The following is a 19,895-nucleotide window of genomic DNA, read 5'->3' as shown; positions in this document are numbered from 1 at the left end:
GTCATGTTGGAAAGGGTGCACTGTCTCCCTGTCCTTCTAAGACCCAAGCCATGGCATGGCTATGTAAGACTGGGAGGTTTGTAGGCATACAAGAGGGCAAACCAAACGGGCTCATTGGGGCTTGAACCTATGACCTCAGCTTCACCAGCATTACCTCCTGCAACCAATATCTAGTGGAAATGTGTTAGATTCAGTTTTCTGTGAGCGAGCTCTGAGGCTAGAAAGAGACCTGAAAACTGTGTTGTGTTACCTCTGCCTCTGTTTCCTTTCCATAGGCTGCAAACAGCTATAAAGGCAGCAGCCAATTATGTAGCTGATAATAGTCCTGTAAGAATGTGCATGTGAAGTGACCATGGCTGTTCATGTAGCGGGCACATCACAGCAGGCTGACAGCTAGGATAAATACACTTAGGGCTGAATGGCAGACAGCAACAGGGCCATCCTATGCATTGGCAAAATTCTCAACCATCAAGAGGGAGTCGAAGGCTCGCATCAGACTCCAACAGTATAATCAAAGTAAAAATCAAGACATATGCTAAGTGCTCTGCAAAGATCCTATCTCCAACAACCTTAAACCAGAAGTTCATTGTTATTCCCATCCCACAGATGAGAAGATCAAGAATCAGGAAAGGTTAAGGGGTCAGGGCTAGGAGATGCAGGTCTGGGATTCAAAACCAAGCCTTTCTGGCTTCAGTGTCTGTGCTTTTTGTCACCATACTCCACTATCTTTATAACAGTAACAGAATAAGAGAATTTTGGAGAATGAGGCAGCAGAGAGTGACAATGTCACTACCCCCTCATAAACCAAGCAGTTTATTTATAGTCTTTCATTCATTCCAACATTTTTTTTTTGAGTCTTTGTTCTATCTAGGAATGGCACACATGTAAATTGGAACCACTAAAACATCAAAGGCTATCAGGGAGCAGGACCTGGAGGCAGAATAGAGAGTAGCAAAATTCCCAGAACATGGAGTTCCCATCGTGGCGCAGTGGAAACGAATCCAACTAGGAACCATGAGTTTGCAGGTTCGATCCCTGGCCTCGCTCAGTGGGTTAAGGAGCTGTCATTGCCATGAGCTGTGGTGTAGGTCACAGATGTGGCTCGGATCTGGTGGTGCTGTGGCGTAGGCCGGTGGCTACAGCTCCGACTAGACCCCTAGCCTGGGAACCTCCATATGCCGCAGGTGCAGCCCTAAAAAGACAAAAAAAAAAAAAAAATCCCAGAACATACTCCAATAGTGAGAGAATCTGCTGACTGAGCAGCTCCAGCGATTTTGGGCAAGGGGAGATTGCTGACTCCCAGGCGGCAGCAGTAGCAGGCAGAGTGACTCAGAAGGTGGCAGTGAAGAAATGGCATCTTGAAGCAAAGGTGTCAGATACTCTGCGTGAAAAATACCACAAACTCACTAGGTTCTGGGAACAAGGCCAGGACCCCAGATTTTGTATATTACATGTATTATAGAAAGGACTGATTCCTGGCCTATTGACCTATTCAGATGATAGACTAATACCTGCGCAGTGATGGGGAAGTGGCGGATGGCCCAGGGACTACCTCAACCATCAAGGCTCTTGAGCAACATAGAAAATGCCCTTTATGTCCCGAGCCAAGGGCCTCCCCCTACCACAAGGGGGATGTCCTTCTGTTACCATAAAAAGCCCAGCTGAACACTCTTTATCATGTACATGCCTGGAATAGAAATCTGAGGGTAAATTTTCAGTTTGGCATGTCCCAAAGTGCATTCCTTGCAAAGAGGGTGACCTACCACATATTCTGGATTGCCAGAGTTTGCCCTGGTTTACTCATGTTGTCCTGGGATAACTGTTAAATGTGTCCCATTTCATTCTCAAAAACGTCTCAGGTTTGGAACCCCAAAAAGCATCTCTGGGGCTATTAATGGCTGTGCTGTCCTTCTGTGAACCTGAAGCATCCCAACTGATGTTGTAAATCTTGAAGAATGAAATCTAAAAACCATTTCGATCAAGGAACTTCAAAGCAAAACATCTACTGTCCTCTTGTCTAACTACTGTTGCGTTACATACAATTTGAGAAGTATCATGTTCAAGTTAAACAAGTTTGGTGGTCGTTGGTAGGGCACATGGCTTCCCAGACATTTACTTGGGTAGCGTGTCATGAATTTCCAAGAGGGTCAGATACTGGGTGGTTTTCCCAAGCTTATTTAAACACAAAAGCTTTTCTCAGGAGATGTCAAAAGAGGTCAGTGTTTTTACAAAGTTCCCCCACATTTCACTCAACCAATACGGGTGCCTAACTTGTCCTGGCCTTGTTCTAGACCCTGCCGTCTGCAGTGTAACAAGGTTCTTGTCCTCATGAAGCTTACGTTCTAGTGGGGGAGAGAGGCAGAAAACCTGTAAACAAATAACTATTGCGGAAAACAATGATCTTTCCCCCAAATAAGGGATATTCATAAGAAAGACCACAATAGCCACCAATGCTGAGGACTATTCACGAAGCCATCTGATTTCAGACATGAGTTGGCAGGGGTCCACAGATGTCAAAGCTCTAAATCGATGGGCACCTTGTTTTCTGAGTAGAAGATTCCATTAACAAGTCTCCCCCTTTAAACTGAGTGCACTTCATTTGTCATTAATATATATATGTGCCTTTGGAGAGTCCATGTTCCTTTGGCTTTTGTTTGTGGACTATATTCATAATATGGGCCTTTAATACCCTCTCTGAGACAGAGGTGCTATTTAAAATAGCATCACTTTCAAAAGGAATGTGTCCAGTTGTCTACCACCCAAGGAATAAATCAGAACAAATGAGGAATTATTACATTCTATGCCATACATTCCACACCCTAGGGCTGGGACAAGGGACAAGGAGGTACTTAAAAATAAAAAAAACCCAAAAAAGTGCACACGCATGCACACGCGCACACACACACACACACACACACACACACACACACACACCCTCCGATGCTTTGATTGATTCTGTGCAGAACAGAGGCTCATATTTAAATGAATAAGCCAAGTTAAAACTTTCCCTCCTGGAACAAAGCAAAAGGAAAGCCTCTTTATGTTGCAGGGGCTACAGATGCCACGGGCTGAGCCTGTCCCAAAGCTTCCCTCCACTGCTCAAAAACTAAGCCATCTTGCTGCATTTAGCACTTCTCGCCAGACCACCCACCCAGACGCGGATACACAAACCACATGTGTGAGGAATGCTGTTCAGCTAGGAAATCAGTATCAGTATTTCAACCTTATTACTTGCACAGACGGCCTTTTTAGTGCAACTCATTTGTTTTATCTTTTCAATAGCTTTGATTATTTTCTTTTAATGGCCTGGATTTATCCTTTTCTACCCTTTTGGAACTTCAGAGCTTGGTGGTGCCCCCCCCCCCCCCACATGTGGTGGAGACGTGATTATGAGGGAAAAGGAGCAAATTGCTTTGCCTTTCCCACTATCTCCCCACTCTTTGTGGCCACCTATTTTGCGCAGACAGCCCCATGCCCCAAATTCTTCTCAAAAGGGACTCAAGGAGCCTTCCCATTCTGGTAGTAGATTATTTTTGTCATTTAACAGCGATAGGGCCCAGTGATAATGACCAAATTGTTTTTTTCATTTATGCCATGCATGTCCCTCCTGAGCGTTCTTGGGAACCACGCTGGTTATCCTTCTCTAATTAAGGGGAAATGAAGACCAACAGGCTAAGCCGACAGCCCAGGGCAAGTTAACAACCTCTGGAACAGACTGGAAAGGTCTCTAAAAGAAAGGGACCACATAAACTGCAAGGTGTGGATACTGTTACCGGGCAGAGAAGCAGAAGCACTGAAATGTGCTCAGGATTTTCTCTTGGGTGGTATCCTGGGCAGGAAAACCCATAAAATACTCTTAGTTGTTCCACCAATCAGAACAAACGAGTCCATTAGTTTTGGACACTGTAGGCTCGAATTCCCAAGCAGAGAAGTCTGGGCCTCAGGCCTCCGTTGAGCTGCCATCTCTCTTCAGGACTCCTTGTGTGTTCAAGTGGGAACAGGAGTCTGAGAGACAGTGGAACAAATGTACTGAGGGAGAAATTGGGGCTCAGTGCATTTCCCACGTGAGAGCACTCCAAGACAACACCCTGAGCTGTCTTCAGCCAGCCCACCCTGACTTTCTCCTTGTTGGAGAAAATGCAAGGCCAGTATTTTAAAATAAACCAATGAATATCTATGCTGAAACAGGAACAAGATGAGTCTGATTCAAGCACAGTCATTAGAAAGCTTAACTGTCAGCTGAGCCCATCTGGGACTGTTGTTTCCACACCTCAAGTCAGTTGCTAGTTGATAAGATCCAAGGCGGTCCACTATAAGCCCCTCCATGGCTTTTCGCCTGGAGATAAGGTGAGTTTCTTACATTTGATGTCTTTTTACTATTAAAAAGTATGACATAGAGCATTACCTCCATCTCCTTGGTTCCTTGCCAAACCGAAAGTATTCTATTCTCTTTGTTGAAATGGTTTTTCTTGTTCCTGTCTAAGCAGGTACCATTTCTTGCCACCGGAATAAATGCAGGGCTTGTGTTGAGTTGATGAACAAAAACCTTCCAGAGGCATCGGGGGAAAAGAAAAAACACCATGCGCAAGTAACCTGGTTTATTCCAAGAATGTACCTTACCATTTCTTGCGCAATCTCTGCAGAGCTTAATGTACTGGTTTTAGGACACAGAAAATAGTGCTAGACCTTGGGGACCCAAAGGACCCCAGCACAGACGGAGCCCTCAGCTGGTTCTGATAGTGCCCATTCATTCTTCCTTAGGCCAGCATCACTTCTTGAGAAAGGCTGGGGGCTCATTTTTTTTCTGTTTGCAAAGAAAACCAAACTTTGTTGAATGACTCTTAACAAATCCATAAGACTGCACATTGTAAAGAAAATGGAGCCACAATAGATTCGATAAGAATTTAAGCAAAACACCTACTTCCGTCTTTCTGTACTTACATTTCAACATGGGTTTTAGAAATGGGAAATACATGTTATGAACACCTTGTAGTTCACATAATTGCATCTACACACATATACACAGTGTATCTTTCAACAGAACTACACGTACATACTCCATTTAAAAAAAAAAAGATAGTGACAGATTTATAAAACTTAGTGGCCTTGCACTGTTAATCTCAAGAATACAATTAATTTATTTTTGCACTGCATGGTAGTTCTGGCCACCATTAAGGATCTGTCAGCATTTCCATTGTAACTCTATTTTCAGCATACTGGAGTACAATGCCAAAGATACATATTTACAGTTTACAGACACTGGTGGCTTTGACTTCTTTAGAAGGGATATTCAGGGGTGGCAGTGCCTACATCATCAAAAGCATCACATAATACAAAAGAGGTCAAAAGACGTAGACATCTAGCCCAAGACCAAACTAAACCCTGGGACTCAACTTCTCACCATTCATTGCAGCTGTAGTTGTCTCTACATCGTAGTCACAGTTTTAGAGCCACAGTCCAAGCAAGAGTCGAGGTGTGTATGCATGTAGTACACAGCATCAATATCCAAAATGCTAAGGGTGGAGAGTAACGAGCATATAGCAAACTAATCCAGAGCTGATCACCTCCACAGTGAGAAAAACCACCATCCAACACAAACATTGGCCATCCAACTCCGTTACACAGGTAGAATGAAAACACTGAAGAATAAAGTCTCTTAAACAAGTATGTTAACTTGTAGACACATGTGGGGGCTTAAAACAGAGTATGGGATATTATGTGGGCCTAACTTGTCTTTTTCAAAGATTAGCTCTGTCTGTAAAAGTTATCAGCAGAAACGTTTTTGGTGGAAGAAAGTTTTTAGTGGAAGAAAATCAATTTGATTGGCTCTTTCCACAAAAAAACATAGGTAATCATTCAGATTAGATTTGCTTGCCAACTTAAACATGTATAGGACACTCTCATGTGCCTTGTTTCTTCTGGAGTTGTTGTTTCCTGATCTTAAGTTTTTATGTTCTCCCCTACTTTGAGATGATATACAAGCATACATAGACACCTATTTGTCTACACAGAGGGGTAGATTATGGTGAACATACAAAATAGCTGCAATTTTGTTGCTAATATGATTGCTATATGCTAAGGAGGAGGCACCCCCTCTCCTACGTATCCTGCTGCAAAACCAGAGGCAAAAGGTAATTTATAAGTGGAGGAGGAGTTCTGTACAAAAGTGGGTTTTTTGTTTGTTTTTTTGTTTTTGTTTTTTCCCTCAAGTTCCTGGGGAAAATTTTAAAGACAATTTATCATACTCTGGCTGGCTCAAACCATATTCACACTCACCTAATTAATTTTATTTGAAACATCTATATATATATATATATATATCAAAGAAATTAAGCCCTGCCATTTTCCCTTTGTGCTTAAAAAACCAAAGCCACTCTTGGAATACACACGTGCCACAAATTTTTTAATAGGTTTCAAAGGTGGAGTGTACATCAATGTGGCAGAATTGAGTGGGTTATTTTAATGGGTTATTTTAAATATAACCATTGGAAATTAATTGAAAGGGGATTTATTATTTCTGCATTTAAAATTCAGATGAGAGCAAGAGTTCAACTTCTAAAAAATCAATGTGACTCTTACTCTATCGGAATTTCACCGAAAACTCGTTTGGCTGTCTCTCAGAGTAATAGAAGGGTAAGTTTTCCCCAATTTTATCAATTTACAAACCTAAATTCTGATGATATTCTGAAGCCATCTGCTTTATTACCTAAATTTTAGACCTAAGGTTTACCACTGTAATAGCTCCCCATCTCATTACCCTTTTGTTAGGTTAATTCTTATGCTAACCAGTTTCTTGGTTAAAACCTAGGGAATGAAAGAAACATCATTGCCAAATCATAGTTTTTGTCACACAATTTAGATACAAAAATAAAAATGGCCCAAAGTACATATACAATTCTAGTTAAACTGCACAGATATTTTAGTTAAACCACACACATTTCTGGCTTAGTAAGAATATGTGGATTAGCAGTTAGAAGTTTTAAAAGATTTTAAAATTTTGCAATTCCATAGAAGCACTGCTTCCCCCCTTTCACCTCTAAAGTTAAAAATGAAACAAAACACAACTAAAACCACACAATTCATCAGTCACCTAATGTCCAAAATGATGCAGAAAGTTTCTCTGTAATTAAACACTAAGAGGTGGACTACAAAACCAATGCTTTCAGGATGGTGATGTCAGTCACCAAGAATCTTAACAATATTGAAAAAGTATATACCTGTCCTCAGGGAGGACGCTTCTGAGAAGTAATTTACAAGGAGCATCGCTGTGTTTTATTTACTTTTTTTTTAAGGAAAAAAAATAGTCTTTGGGTAGAAATAAGCAATGTGTAAAAAAAAAAAAAAATCCCCTTTTTAAAATGCAGAAATAACTCTTTATCTATCTGCATTTACATTACTGCCCAAAAGAATGGGTCTGGAAAGACCATTTTCTGTACAGACACGTGTTAATCTCTCTTTGAAAAGACAGCATCTGGCGTATGGGGATCAACAAGGGAGACCCTGGTCTATGAGCACACAGAGAGACTTTCTTAAGGCTGATCCAGTGAACAAACCTTTGGATCCAGAAGTATTTCTTCATTTCTTTGCTTTTCGGCTGAGTTCCTAGCAAAAACTTGGAAGAAGAGCTGTTTTCATTTTTGTGTTTCTCCATTTATGGGGGATGGAATAATGACACCAAAAGTACTTTGGTTTTGTTTTCTTTTTTTTTTCTTTTAAAAATAATTTGCTTTCTTTTGCATGCCACAGGACAGATTTCTAGTTTCAAAACAGGGTACATCAAGAACAAAAATATCCCCCCTCCCCAACCATCTTTATTTTCACCAATACAAGAAATCCTTCTGGAAACATAAGCAAGTGACTAAACAGGTATCGAACCACTGAATCTACAAGTTAATACATAATCTGTTATGGCAGAATAACCAAGAATTTCCCCCCCCCCAAGATTTTAATTTTTCAAATAGAAAAGAGTCTAAGGATCATATGTGAACCAACAAAAATCTCTTATTCCAGGTTTGATGATAAAGATGGATAACACACTGGCAGCTGAAGAAAGCTGAAACTCTAATAAATAGCTCCAAATTAAGAATTTCTACAACATTTCTTTAGAAAACAGAACTGGAATTCCTTTTTTTTTTTTCTTAAAAAAAAATGATGATCCTGTGGAATGCATTCACTTCCATATTTATCTACTATTGTAACAGTGAAATAGACACAAGATGTTGATGACAGCTCGACAGTGTTGAATGCAGGACGTTTACAGGTACACATTTGTTTAAAAGTCCTACAGATTTATTGACTAAGGCTAGACAGCAAGTCATATGATCCTATTTGGTGCGTTTTCTACCATGGTCCAAGATCATTATATGGATACAGCCAAAGACTGGGCCCCAACTTTCAGGAAAAAGACCACAAAGAAGAAAATCAGGGTGGCTGTTTGGTCCCCCCAGTTGATCAGTTGTGTCCTGGAACTGGAAAAACAAGGTGAAAAATACAGACTGCAACGAGTTAAGGGACTTGGAAAAAGTTGGTGGAGAGTGGCACGGTATACGAGTAAGGTCACTGGGCTTGGGATGGCAAGGGCGCTGCATTGAAAGAGCATCCACGGGACCAAGTACTTAGAATGTCTTGTGGTGTCATTCCCTCAACGACTCTAGAATATCTGTATGCGATAATAAATAGATCAGTTATGTAATAAGGCAGTGTGTTGAATATGCATTCGTCCTGTGGAACGAACCACCGCAGAGAGAGATACAAGATACCATACACATTCTTTAAGTTTTCTTGTATTGTGTTTGATCTGTTTGTTTTCAAGGCTATCCAGGCTAACTCTTCCCGGAGAGAGTTTCCTTGGAGAGAAGAGTGGTCCGCTGAGGCTGGTTTTCTTAACCTCTCCTTTATCAAGAGATGATGACTGGCTTTAAAGAAAAATAAAGCTGAAGGTTGTTTGATTTTTATTTTTCCCTTTTGGTTGCATCATTCTGAGTGTTTTCATATAAACAAACAAGAAAAAAAAATCACAACCAAAAAAAAAAATAGTTTTTGATGCATCCAGTTGTTGTATCCTCAGGATGTTCCAGATGTTTCCAGGTAACTCTGTAGTTTACGGACTGTGGTTTTGTCCAGCGAGCAAAGGTCAAAATCAAACGTTGTGTTTGTGATATGAAAGTGTCCAGTCTCTTCTATAAGATTCACAATCTAGGGATGTTAAAGAAGAGAAAGTTTAGGCAATAACCAATAGCCGTCAAAAGGCAAGAAGAGAGATGGAGGGGGTCAGATACAGAACCAAGTAATTAATATTCTCATTTATAGCAAGAAGGTCCTATACTATTAGTGGTACCAAACTACCTCTTAGCCAATTTGGTAGGCCAAAGGAATATTAAGGCTTTGAAATTCTTAATGAGAGCAGATTACCCATGCTCATCCTTCATATTCTTGAAACTGATTCCTACTTTCAAGTCATCAACAGACTATTTTACTTATAGGAGTGGGAGTGAGAATGGATATTTAGGGGGGAGATATAATTTTAATGACCCTTTAAAAATTAGTTACTGACTCAATGGGCAATGACTATACTTAGTAGATGAAAGGAAATTCCAGTCTAGAAATGATAAAACTCCTCATTAAAAAGTATATACATGCAGACACGCACAATGCTCATTTTTCTTTCTGATTACATTGTTGTTGAAGGTGTAGAAAATGCCAGAAGCCACAAAAAAAAAAAAAAATAGGAACCATCTACAACTCCACCTCCCTGAAGATCGCGGGTAGTGACTGGAAGGGGGTTCAAGAAAATCTTCGGGGATGTGGGAACTGCTTTGCTGCTTGATTTGGGTGCTGGTTACAAAAGATGAATTCACTTTGTTAAAATTCATCTAGGTGTACATTTTATTAGGCTTCTACAAAAAAAAAAATAAAAACCTATATTATTCCTTTAGTCATGTTGAGTTGATGCCCTTGAGCATTTGGAGGTGATAAGTATCGTCTACAAAAAGAAAGGATGCCTTTGTCTCCCCGTTTGGAATGGTTATACCACATTACTTGAATTGCCTCCAAAAACTCTAGTTTTTAGAAATATAATAAACGAAAGCAGTGACAGAGGTACTGTTGGTTTTGCCCGACTTTCAAGAGCACTTCCTAAGGTTTCAACATTAACAATGATGTTGGTTTACTGGTTTGAAAGAATCTTTTATCACGTTAGGTATCCTTCTGTTCCTATTTTACTAATTTATCAGAAATAGATGCTGTGCCTGGGTAGTGTGCATTTTAGGTATGTTTTACTGTGTGTAAACTGAGATGGAGGGGGCTTAATTTTAATAAGCTTTGTTGGGGGGGGGAGAAAAATCAGCATCAAGATGAAAGAAAAAAAAATCTGCACAGAGAAACCAATTGGCAGACTATTTCACTTATTTTTAGTTGTCTGTTTACTTCCCTTCCATCACTTGCTTCTGATTCTCTTCAGTTCCATAATCTTAAAAGGAATAATTTTCATTATTTAGCCTATTTTTTATTCAATGAAGTTTTAGATTACTTAATTTCAGATTGAAAACAGTAGAATGGAAACTTTTGACCTTCTCATAATTAGTTTTCTTTTAAAAAACAACAACAACAACAACAAGAACAACAACAACAACAAAAAAAAAACGGTAAATTTGTGAACTATTCCCTGTGGGTCGGTGGCTCTCAAGAGAAAATGTGCTTACCATTCCTGATGTATCTGATGGCCACCACAACATAAAACACATCGTGAACCTCGATTCGATTAATTGCACAACTCCAGCCTGAACTGTTATTGCCTTATTCAACAATGGAAATACTTTTTATCAATACAACTATGGGTTTAATAATGAAACAAATTACTCCCACTGCAAGACCATGACAGACAGAACAAACTGCCTACCTAATATCCATTTATCCCTTCTTTCCTTCTTGACTTCCTGGGAGTGGCACTATGCCCAGCTAAAATACTTGCCTCCCAGACTCACTTGCAGCACTTGGCAGATACTGCTATTTACAAGTTATTTGTCTTAAGTTGTGGCAGCTTTCAAGGAAAAATTTCAAAACAGTATTGACCACGGGGCATGTGGCTTTTGCCCTCTGGCCACCAGGTGGATGAATGCATTATGTGAACGATGGCAGAGCAGGAAGGCAAGGAGTTTATGTCCTTGGTGACAGCTTTTAAGCCACCACACTGACCATGAATCACTTACCTCCAGGTCTATTAATAATAATTTCATGGGCTGGTGGGGGTCAGGGGGATGTGAGGATGGAGAAGGAGCCTTACTCGTTTAAACCATTAGACTCAGGGTTCTGTCGCATGCATCAAGAGATTACCAAAAGGGAGGAGTTTCCACTGTGGCGCAGCAGAAATGAATCTGACTATGAACCATGAGGTTGCAGGTTCGATCCCTGGCCTCGCTTGGTGGGTTAAGGATCCAGCGTTGCAGTGAGCTGTTGTGTAGGTCACATATGTAGCTTGGATCTGGCGTTGCTGTTGGTGTTGGCCAGTGGCAACAACTCTGATTAGATCCCCTAGCCTGGGAAACTCCATATGCCATGGGCGCGGCCTTAAAAAGACAAAAAAAGAGATTATCAAAAGGGATGTTCCCAACTGTGGCTAAAATACTACATTCACAGAAGAATTTTTCCAGCTAGATCTTATTATGAACACTAAAAGATCAAAAATGAGCATGCATATTCTTTAGTAGTTAATAGTTACAGAGCTTTGGGAAGTCACCCCCACACATCTATAGACACAGACACATACACAGCTATGTCCACAGACGAGCTTTCAAGGTCATCAAATACTTACCACATATTTAATACCAATTGAATTCAGAGTACTTTCCAGAGTAAATTATCTTTTTGTGTAGAAACACCACAGACCTGGAGTTCCTGTCATGGTGCAGCAGAAACGAATCTGACTAGGAACCATGAGGCTGGCAGTTCGATCCCTGGCCTCACTCAGTGGGTTATGGATCTGGCATTGCTGTGGCTGTGGTGTAGGCCTGCAGCTGCAGCTCAGATGTGACCCCTAGCCTGGGAACCTCCGTATGCCATGGGTGTGGCCCTAAAAAAAAAAGCAAAAAACAAAAAACAAAAAACAAAAAACAAAAAATACCAAAGCCCTGGTGAAAATGTGTAAACTTTAGGACAGAAACAAACAGCCTCTTCAGAGAGCTCTCTCAGGGTGGACACAAATAGCCTTTTGTGCAATGGAGGCAAATGACAATTATTCCAGAGTGGGACTCCATTCCTCCAGTAGCTGGCCAGTAGGTAAATGCCAAAACATTCAGGACAGAGATTCCTAAATTTGGTGTGTGGAGTTCTGACTCAATGGCATTGGATAGAACATTAGAACTCTTGGCCGTCAGTTTCCTCATCTATAAAATGGGGGTGATGCCACCTGTTCTACCCATCACACAGTGTTGTTCGGAGGATCAAAGAGTCTATGGCACATGAAGCTTCTTTATAAACTGCAAATTGCTACACAGATCAGGGCAATGTAATTATGATTACCCTGTAAACATAAATTTATGCATAATTATCTGGGAGGTAACTATACAGCACATGAATTTTCAGATCCAGGGCTTTTTCTTCCACCCCTCACTGACAGTTAGCCATTTCATTAGCACTAAAATAAATGAAGCAAAGGAAATGCCAGAAGCTGAAATTGAGAAAAGGCCTCCTTGAAATTAAAAAAAAAAAAAAAATCTAGCACAAGTTTCCAAGAGGAAGGTTAGAAAGCGGGGAGAAGAGTAGCTGAGGTAAAGTAGTTGATGAACTAAAACCACAACGTGGAGGGTAAAAGAAGTACAACCCTATATTATTCTCCCTTGACAATGACAGGTAACTCACCCATTTAAGTAAACAAATTTATATGACCCAATCATATAGTTTCTCATTAATTACTTAGCAATAAATAGAAAACAGAGTAATAGAAATACGTTCAAGAAAAGGCCACTTGGTTTTAAAACAAATGAACACACTTGTCCATTAGGAAATCTGGCCCTGTCATCTCACATGCATTGTACTATCTGGCAGGTTTCCGGGGCTTGAATTACAGCCTTCCTGCTTCCCCTACAACCAGCACACCCCACCCCGTCTGCAGCCACAAACACACAAAGAAATGAAGGGGATCTGATCAATCTCACTAAATGAGCCCCACATTTTATGAGAGCTTATAAGAATCCATCGAGGTGGATGCTGAGACAGCCTCAAAGCAGTAGAGTTGGCAAGCAGATGGGGTGTTCAGGACTGTTTGCCAACGGGAATGGCATTAATGATTTAAATTATTAGAGCATGTGCCTACATCCTCAATTAGGTAAAGACTTCATAAAAAAATATAAATGGGGGTACATTTCCAGGAATCCTGATAGTTAGAACATCAGAAACACGGCATTAACATACTTTATTCCTGTGACACAAGCTACAAAGCCTAAAAACACCCCACTGGTCCCTGAAGGACGCCACTCTGCCTTTCTGCAAGAATCCCCGCTCTGCTGATGCAGCACAGCTCTGCTTTGGTGCCATTTTCCTGCATCATCTGCAAGGATGAACACAATTCCAAAATAACAGTAATAATCAAAGGCAGAGTGATTGCAGACAAGGAAAGCAGGCAAGGGCACATGGTACGTTCAGGTGGTAGAAAAGGAAGAGAATGGAAACTGTTTAACTCATTCTTCAGATGATGGTTGTTGTGAAAACATTTGTGATGGATTATTTCCTGCCACTTCAGCCTTGGAGGGGGATCCCATGTATACTTTTTTTTTTAAACAGGTAAGATCTATTTGTTTAATCTGTGGCTCCGTCCCCAACCCTGGTTATAAAAGTTCTAGAAAGGTAGATGCATTATTTGTAGTCTGATTATATATATAATAATCATATATATATGAGTTTGTGTGTGTGTGTATATATATATACATACATATATGATTCTTTTATTCCAAAGCAGCCTCTTCACTGAGGGGGAAGTAATGAACAAGCTTTGCTTTAACTGCTTCTGTCTGGAGGGGAGTCAGGTCTTCCTGGAGGATGGCCCCAGGCAAGCACTGTCTACTGACCGTGGACCTACTGTGAGTTAAGAGGTGGACCATTAGACTCCAAGCTACAAGAGATTCTAAAATTTGACAGGTGATTCCCCAGGATGGAGAGAATCATTTTCAGCAGAATATTTCTCAGGGAGAGTTCTCTAGTGTTAGAATACTCTGATACACCACTTATCCCCATCTCCCTGAAGAAAATTCTAAGATATAAGAGGTTATATCTAAATTGCTGGACCATCTTCTAAGGAAGGCCTGGTTTTCTTCAGATTTTTTTTTCTCCTAAGAAGGATGCAAATCCAGACTCAGTGCTAAACTGCAAGGGGGTTTAAAAGTCTTCAATCTCCCTTTCCCAATAATTGTGGAACATGGTTTAAAGAGTAATCAAATTGTTAGTCTGAGATACTGACATTTCTTGGCTTGACCGGGTCCCCTGTACTATATTTTTACCTTACAGAAAAGGGGCTTAAGAACACAGGCTCTCGGGAGTTCCCAATGTGGCTCAGCAGAAATGAATCCAACTAGTATCCATAGGGATACAGGTTCGATCCCCGGCTCTGCTCAGTGGGTTAAGGATCTGGCATTGCTGTGAGCTGTTGGTGTAGGTCACAGATGCAGCTCGGATCCTGGGTTGCTGTGGCTGTGGCGTAGGCCAGCAACTACAGCTCTGATCGGACCCCTAACCTGGGAACTTACACAGGCCGAGAGTGTGGCCTTAAAAAGCAAAAAAACAAAAAACAAAAAACAAACAAACAAAAAAAACCACACACAGGCTCTCTTGATGTAATGCTTTCTGTTCATTAATCTAGATGCTGGGTGCCAACCCTGAATGCCCCCGTTGTAAAACGAAGACTTAAATACTTTTTGTGAGCCAAATCAAAGTGTCAGGCAGGCCATATTTTTTGATAAATGCATTTAGTAGGAAAGGACCTGGGATGGGATCTTAGGCTCACCAGAAACCCTGGCTCAGGTGCTCAGGTCTGCGCGGCAAATACGCATACTCTGTGGAATGCAGTGCACAAGAAGAGCAGCGCCCAAGCTGGAGAACAACATTAGTCCTCAACAGTGCTATGTTTTACAATAGGAATTAATTAAGCAGTAAACCGTGACAGGACATGCATCATGGTATCATAATCACAAGCCTCAGCTGCATTACGAGGCAAAAGGCCAAAGACTGAGAGCTTTCAACTGGCCCGGGAATGCAATTAGGGTGAAACGCTGTGGGCCCTGGAGTGCCTTTATGCCAGCTTAAAAATTCATAGATATCACTTTCTCCCTCTAGAACACTAGAATAATCCACCTCGATGGAATTCTCCAGTAAACGACCTTCCCTCACAATTCCTTCAAAGGTCAGAATAAAGGACAATGTGAAATCGGGAATGCCAACGACACCCTAAGGTAAGACCTTGCCTGGCAGCCTGGTATTCTCGACTCTTGGGCTGCCTTTCTATGTGAAGGTGTCCCAACCTTGCTCAAACGTATGTCTCACTCTCCAGTGAGACTCACTATTTGGGCCCAACTTCTGCATTAATAGCTGTACTGGACAACGCTCCATAGTGGTTCAGAGCTGGTGTCTGGGAAGGGATGGGCAAATCAGCTAATAGATTTACCGTTACCATTTGGGCAATTAGGCCCAAATAACTGTAGCAGGCTGAACAATTTTCAGTGGAACAGAAGAAACCTGCAGAAAAATACTATCAAAATACTAGACTATGTCTTAGAGTGAGCTACTCAAATCCTGCTCCCCAACCTACCACACACATAAACAGAAATGCAAGAAATGCAACTTATCCTCAATTATGAATTATAGGTCTGTAGTCTTCTGTTCAAATTTTAAACTCTAGAGGGGTTACAAAGCTTATCAGACCAATCAGGGAATTTGGCATGTCTGAGTGTGTATTTATAGATTTAAGCAAAAATGTACACAGAATATAAATGTGACCATCAGCCATTAAACATTAAAAAAAATAACCCACACACAGCTGGGGTAGATTAAGTATCAACTTCAAATCATTTTAAAGTAGCAAAAAAGAAAAAAAAATTAAACCAGTGAAGTAATCTACAAACCCAGCCCAGAATTTTGAATACAACCTTCTCTTTGGGTGTTAAAGAAAAATTATTTTATCACCAGCCACTGTTAATGCAATGGACCCACGAACCATAACTGTATGAGAACTAAAACCACCCTTCTTATCTTCTCAAAACATCAAATTTCACTAATAGAAGTTTCCCTAATCTACAAGTATTTCACAGTTGAGTTCATAGTAATAGAATGTATGTTATACAAGATAAGACAAATGAGGAAAATATTTATTTTCCTTAGAATAGCATTGGCAAAGGTTACTAAATTGAATCACAAATGTTTACAGCACTAGACTGAAATTCTTATCACTGTTTTCCCATGGAACCAGAAGCCCGGTCCCAAAGGTTTCTGCATTCCTACCATATCCCCTCCCTCAGCCCACACTGCAGCCTCAGATGGCTGAGGGGCAGTGTATTCCAGCATCATTACCTCCCCAAGTACCCAGCTTGCATCGTCTGCAGCACCAGGGAAACACAAAGCAGATATCCAGGTAGCTTCAGAAATAAGCCTCCTCCCTAAATACTTTGCAGGTGGCATCAACCCAATTCTGACAGTATGGGGTTGGCATGGCCTCTAGGTCCCATCACACTAGCCCCGGACCACGGAAGCCTTGGGGCTTCTGGAAAGGGATGTTCTTAAAAAGCATTTCTCACCTGCTGCAGAATGTGCCTTTCCCTCAGTGTCATCAACCTTCTGTGAAGCTCTACCAGTTCATCTAGGTATGCCTGCAAGAGAAGAGCACCCTCTCAAAGAACAAGCAATTTAGGAAGTAGTTTGAAAACAAAAAAGTAAATAAGTTAACATACAAGCAGTGATTAGAGGTCCCACATTCAATCCCCTACACCAGGCTGAGTGGACGCACTGCCCAAGGCCTTTGCTGACCAAGCCTCTCCTGGCCAACTGCTGCCTTTTCAAGCCAGCTTTTTTTTAAAAAGGGCAATTCTTAAACTTATTTGCTTTTAACAAGATGCAGGGGAGTAGGTTCACACTTTCCTAACAATGTCTCTCCAGAGAGAAGGGGAACTTAAAAAAAAAAGAATGTAGACTGTGATGACATGCTTATATTCACAGTTTAATTGTTATTCCATCTTAGAAGCATTTAAAAAGTCTAAGTTGGAACATGGAAATATCAGTTGCACATTACCAATTATGTCAGGGAAAACTGAAATAGAAAAAAAAAAAAAAAGGCTTCCTGGTCCTTTCTAAGACTGCAAGTGAACTGTAAGTGAAAGAACAGAAGCATGTCTTATAAAAAATAGAGGTCGAGAAGTTCCCTTCATGGCTCAGCGGTTAACAACCCTGACTAGTATCCATGAGGACTCGGGTTCGATCCCTGGCCTCGCTCAGTGGGTTAAGGATCTGGCATTGCCAAGAGCTATGGTGTAGGTCGCAGATGCAGCTTGGATGCTGCATTGCTGCGGCTGTGATGTAGGCCAGAGGCTACAGCTCCAATTCAACCCTAGCCTGGGAACTTCCATATGCCATGGGTGTGGACCTAAAAAGTGAAAAACAAACAAACAAACAAAAACAAAAATAGAGGTCGCTATCCAAACTGACATCCGGTTTGTCAAAAGCTTGCCGGCAAGGGCAGAGATGCACCTCTCTCCTCATGTACTCAGACTTAGAGTCGTTGTTAGCGTATATGCCAGGGTGTTCCTAGCAGCATTTGCAATGAAGGCCAAAGAAGGGTTTTCGAAGCATTAGCCAGGCTGGCCCGGATTCTGCAAAGCATGTGAGGACCCTGCCCACAATAGGAGACAAACCCCCAACAGTTCTTGAAGTCAGATTTTGAGTCGTGACTTCACACTTGGAGCAAACATGACACTGAGATCAGATGTACTGCTCGTTTACGTCTGAGAGTCCTTAAGTTCCACCTCCACCAGAATCCTCTTACCTCCCAATTCATATGCCTGAAACCCCCTTGGCAATCATTGATAGCATAAAGGCCAAGCTTAACAGTGGAGATATATGAGATGTGGAAAATAAACTATGAAGCACTGGGAGGAAGTGCTTGTCATTTGGGGGTCTCAGGCACTTTTTTTTTTCCTCTCTCAGGTACTTCTGATGAAGAAAATGAAAGGAGAACCAGCAAGGATGATCAAGGGACACACAAAGAAACAGAGAGGTGTCATCACTGCAGCACGCGCAGTGACGGACTGGAAACCTACCTTGTCACATTCACCATTCTTTATTTGCTTATCTGACTTGCTTTGCTTTATTGGACTTTTCACTTCAAGAATCTAGGGATCAAAGAGAACACAAACTTCATTTTAAGCACTTTTAGCTTCCCAGCCACCTAAACAAAGGCACTTGAAATGTCATATAATAACATCACTTTCCAAAGAGCATTTCCCCTCCATACATTTTCTTTATTCTCCTTTAATCTTACTTTCTCTGGGAAAATAAATTACTTATATCCATAATGCTGAGTCAGGGCAACAGAACTTAAAAAGAAGAAGGTGACGATAAGGAAATTGATCTAAGCTTCCAAGGCTGCTTCTCTTTTGTGACCACACTGTCACATATATGGAGAGCAGCTGAGTTGTACTGACTTAAGCTCCCCCCCTGAAAAAATTTTTTCTTTTTGCTTTTTAGGGCCCCACCCATGGCATATAGAGGTTCCCAGGCTAGGGGTCGACACGGAGCTGTAACCACTGGCCTACACCACAGCCATAGCAACACGAGATCTGCGCTGAGTCTGTGACTTACACCACAGCTCATGGCAATGCTGGATCCTTAATCCACTGAGAGAGACCAGGGATTGAACCTACATCTTCATGGATCCTAGTCAGGCTGGTTACTGCTGAGCCATAACGGGAACGCCAAGAATTTTTTCTTATTCATTCTGTTGTTCAGCGTGACTACCTGTGCTCAGTGCACTAGGGGTGATAAAATAAAAAGGGTGTGAAAGTGTTTGTCTTATTTTATTTTTATTTTATTTTTTTGCCATTTTAGGGCCTCACCCGAGGCATATGGAGGTTCCCAGGCTAGGGGTCTAATCGGAGCTGAAGTCACCAGCCTGCACCACAGCAACACGAGATCTGAGCCGAGTCTGTGACCTACACCACAGCTCATGGCAACACCAGATCCTTAACCCACTGAGCGAGGCCAGGGATCGAACCCACTCCCTCATGGATACTAGTCCAGTTCGTTAACCACTGAGCTACAACGGGAACTCTCGCACACCCTTTTTAGTACCTGACTTTCAGATTCTAAAAAGCACTCACATCCACTCAAATGAGGTGGCTTTGGAAATGAAGGTGGCCCCTCAGTTACTCTGGTTGCCTGCAACTTGGGATCCTCCCACTCCAGAAATAAAGAGCCAGGACTGTCAACTGTGTTTCAAGAAATGGTGTGTTTACCCTGATAAAAATACCAAGTGCCTTTCCTTTTAACTGAACTGAATACAGCATAGGTTATAAGCTGCAGTTTTACTTACTGTTCAGACAGTAGGGGGCTATGTTTCTAATTAATAAGAAGGAGAAACAAATTATTATTTAATAAACATAGCTGATTTATTATTATCTTCCAAAAGTGAGAATTATGAGGGAAGTATTGTTAAATGGTCCTTGCTTAAAATGGTTGAGAACCCCTAAATTTACTAATGAGTATTCACAAATGTATATAAACATAAAAAGCAAAATAATTTGTCTTTTTCACTATATCATTACCAAGTAAGTTATTATAATCTGAAGCAAATATTAAGGAGGAAAATGCCAAATAGAGGAGATATTTAAGGAATTGCATATTTCTACTGCTCTTTATTCATCTGT

The 19,895-nt window shown here is 41.1% G+C and overlaps 1 protein-coding gene across 1 annotated transcript in view; it reads right to left on the bottom strand.

Moving 5' to 3' along the window:
* Nucleotides 1–5,114: 5,114 nt before the first annotated feature.
* MLLT3 (MLLT3 super elongation complex subunit) overlaps nucleotides 5,115–19,895 on the bottom strand; it is a 298,608-nt gene continuing 283,827 nt past the window's right edge. Inside the window, 3 exon segments of the mRNA XM_047767585.1 lie at nucleotides 5,115–9,195; nucleotides 16,776–16,847; nucleotides 18,291–18,362. Coding sequence (XP_047623541.1) covers nucleotides 9,064–9,195; nucleotides 16,776–16,847; nucleotides 18,291–18,362 — 276 coding nt within the window. The 3' untranslated portion in view covers nucleotides 5,115–9,063.

The sequence above is a fragment of the Phacochoerus africanus genome, chromosome 2, assembly GCF_016906955.1.
Source record: "Phacochoerus africanus isolate WHEZ1 chromosome 2, ROS_Pafr_v1, whole genome shotgun sequence".
Lineage (NCBI taxonomy): Eukaryota > Metazoa > Chordata > Mammalia > Artiodactyla > Suidae > Phacochoerus > Phacochoerus africanus.
This window is presented reverse-complemented; position numbering and strand designations above follow the sequence as displayed.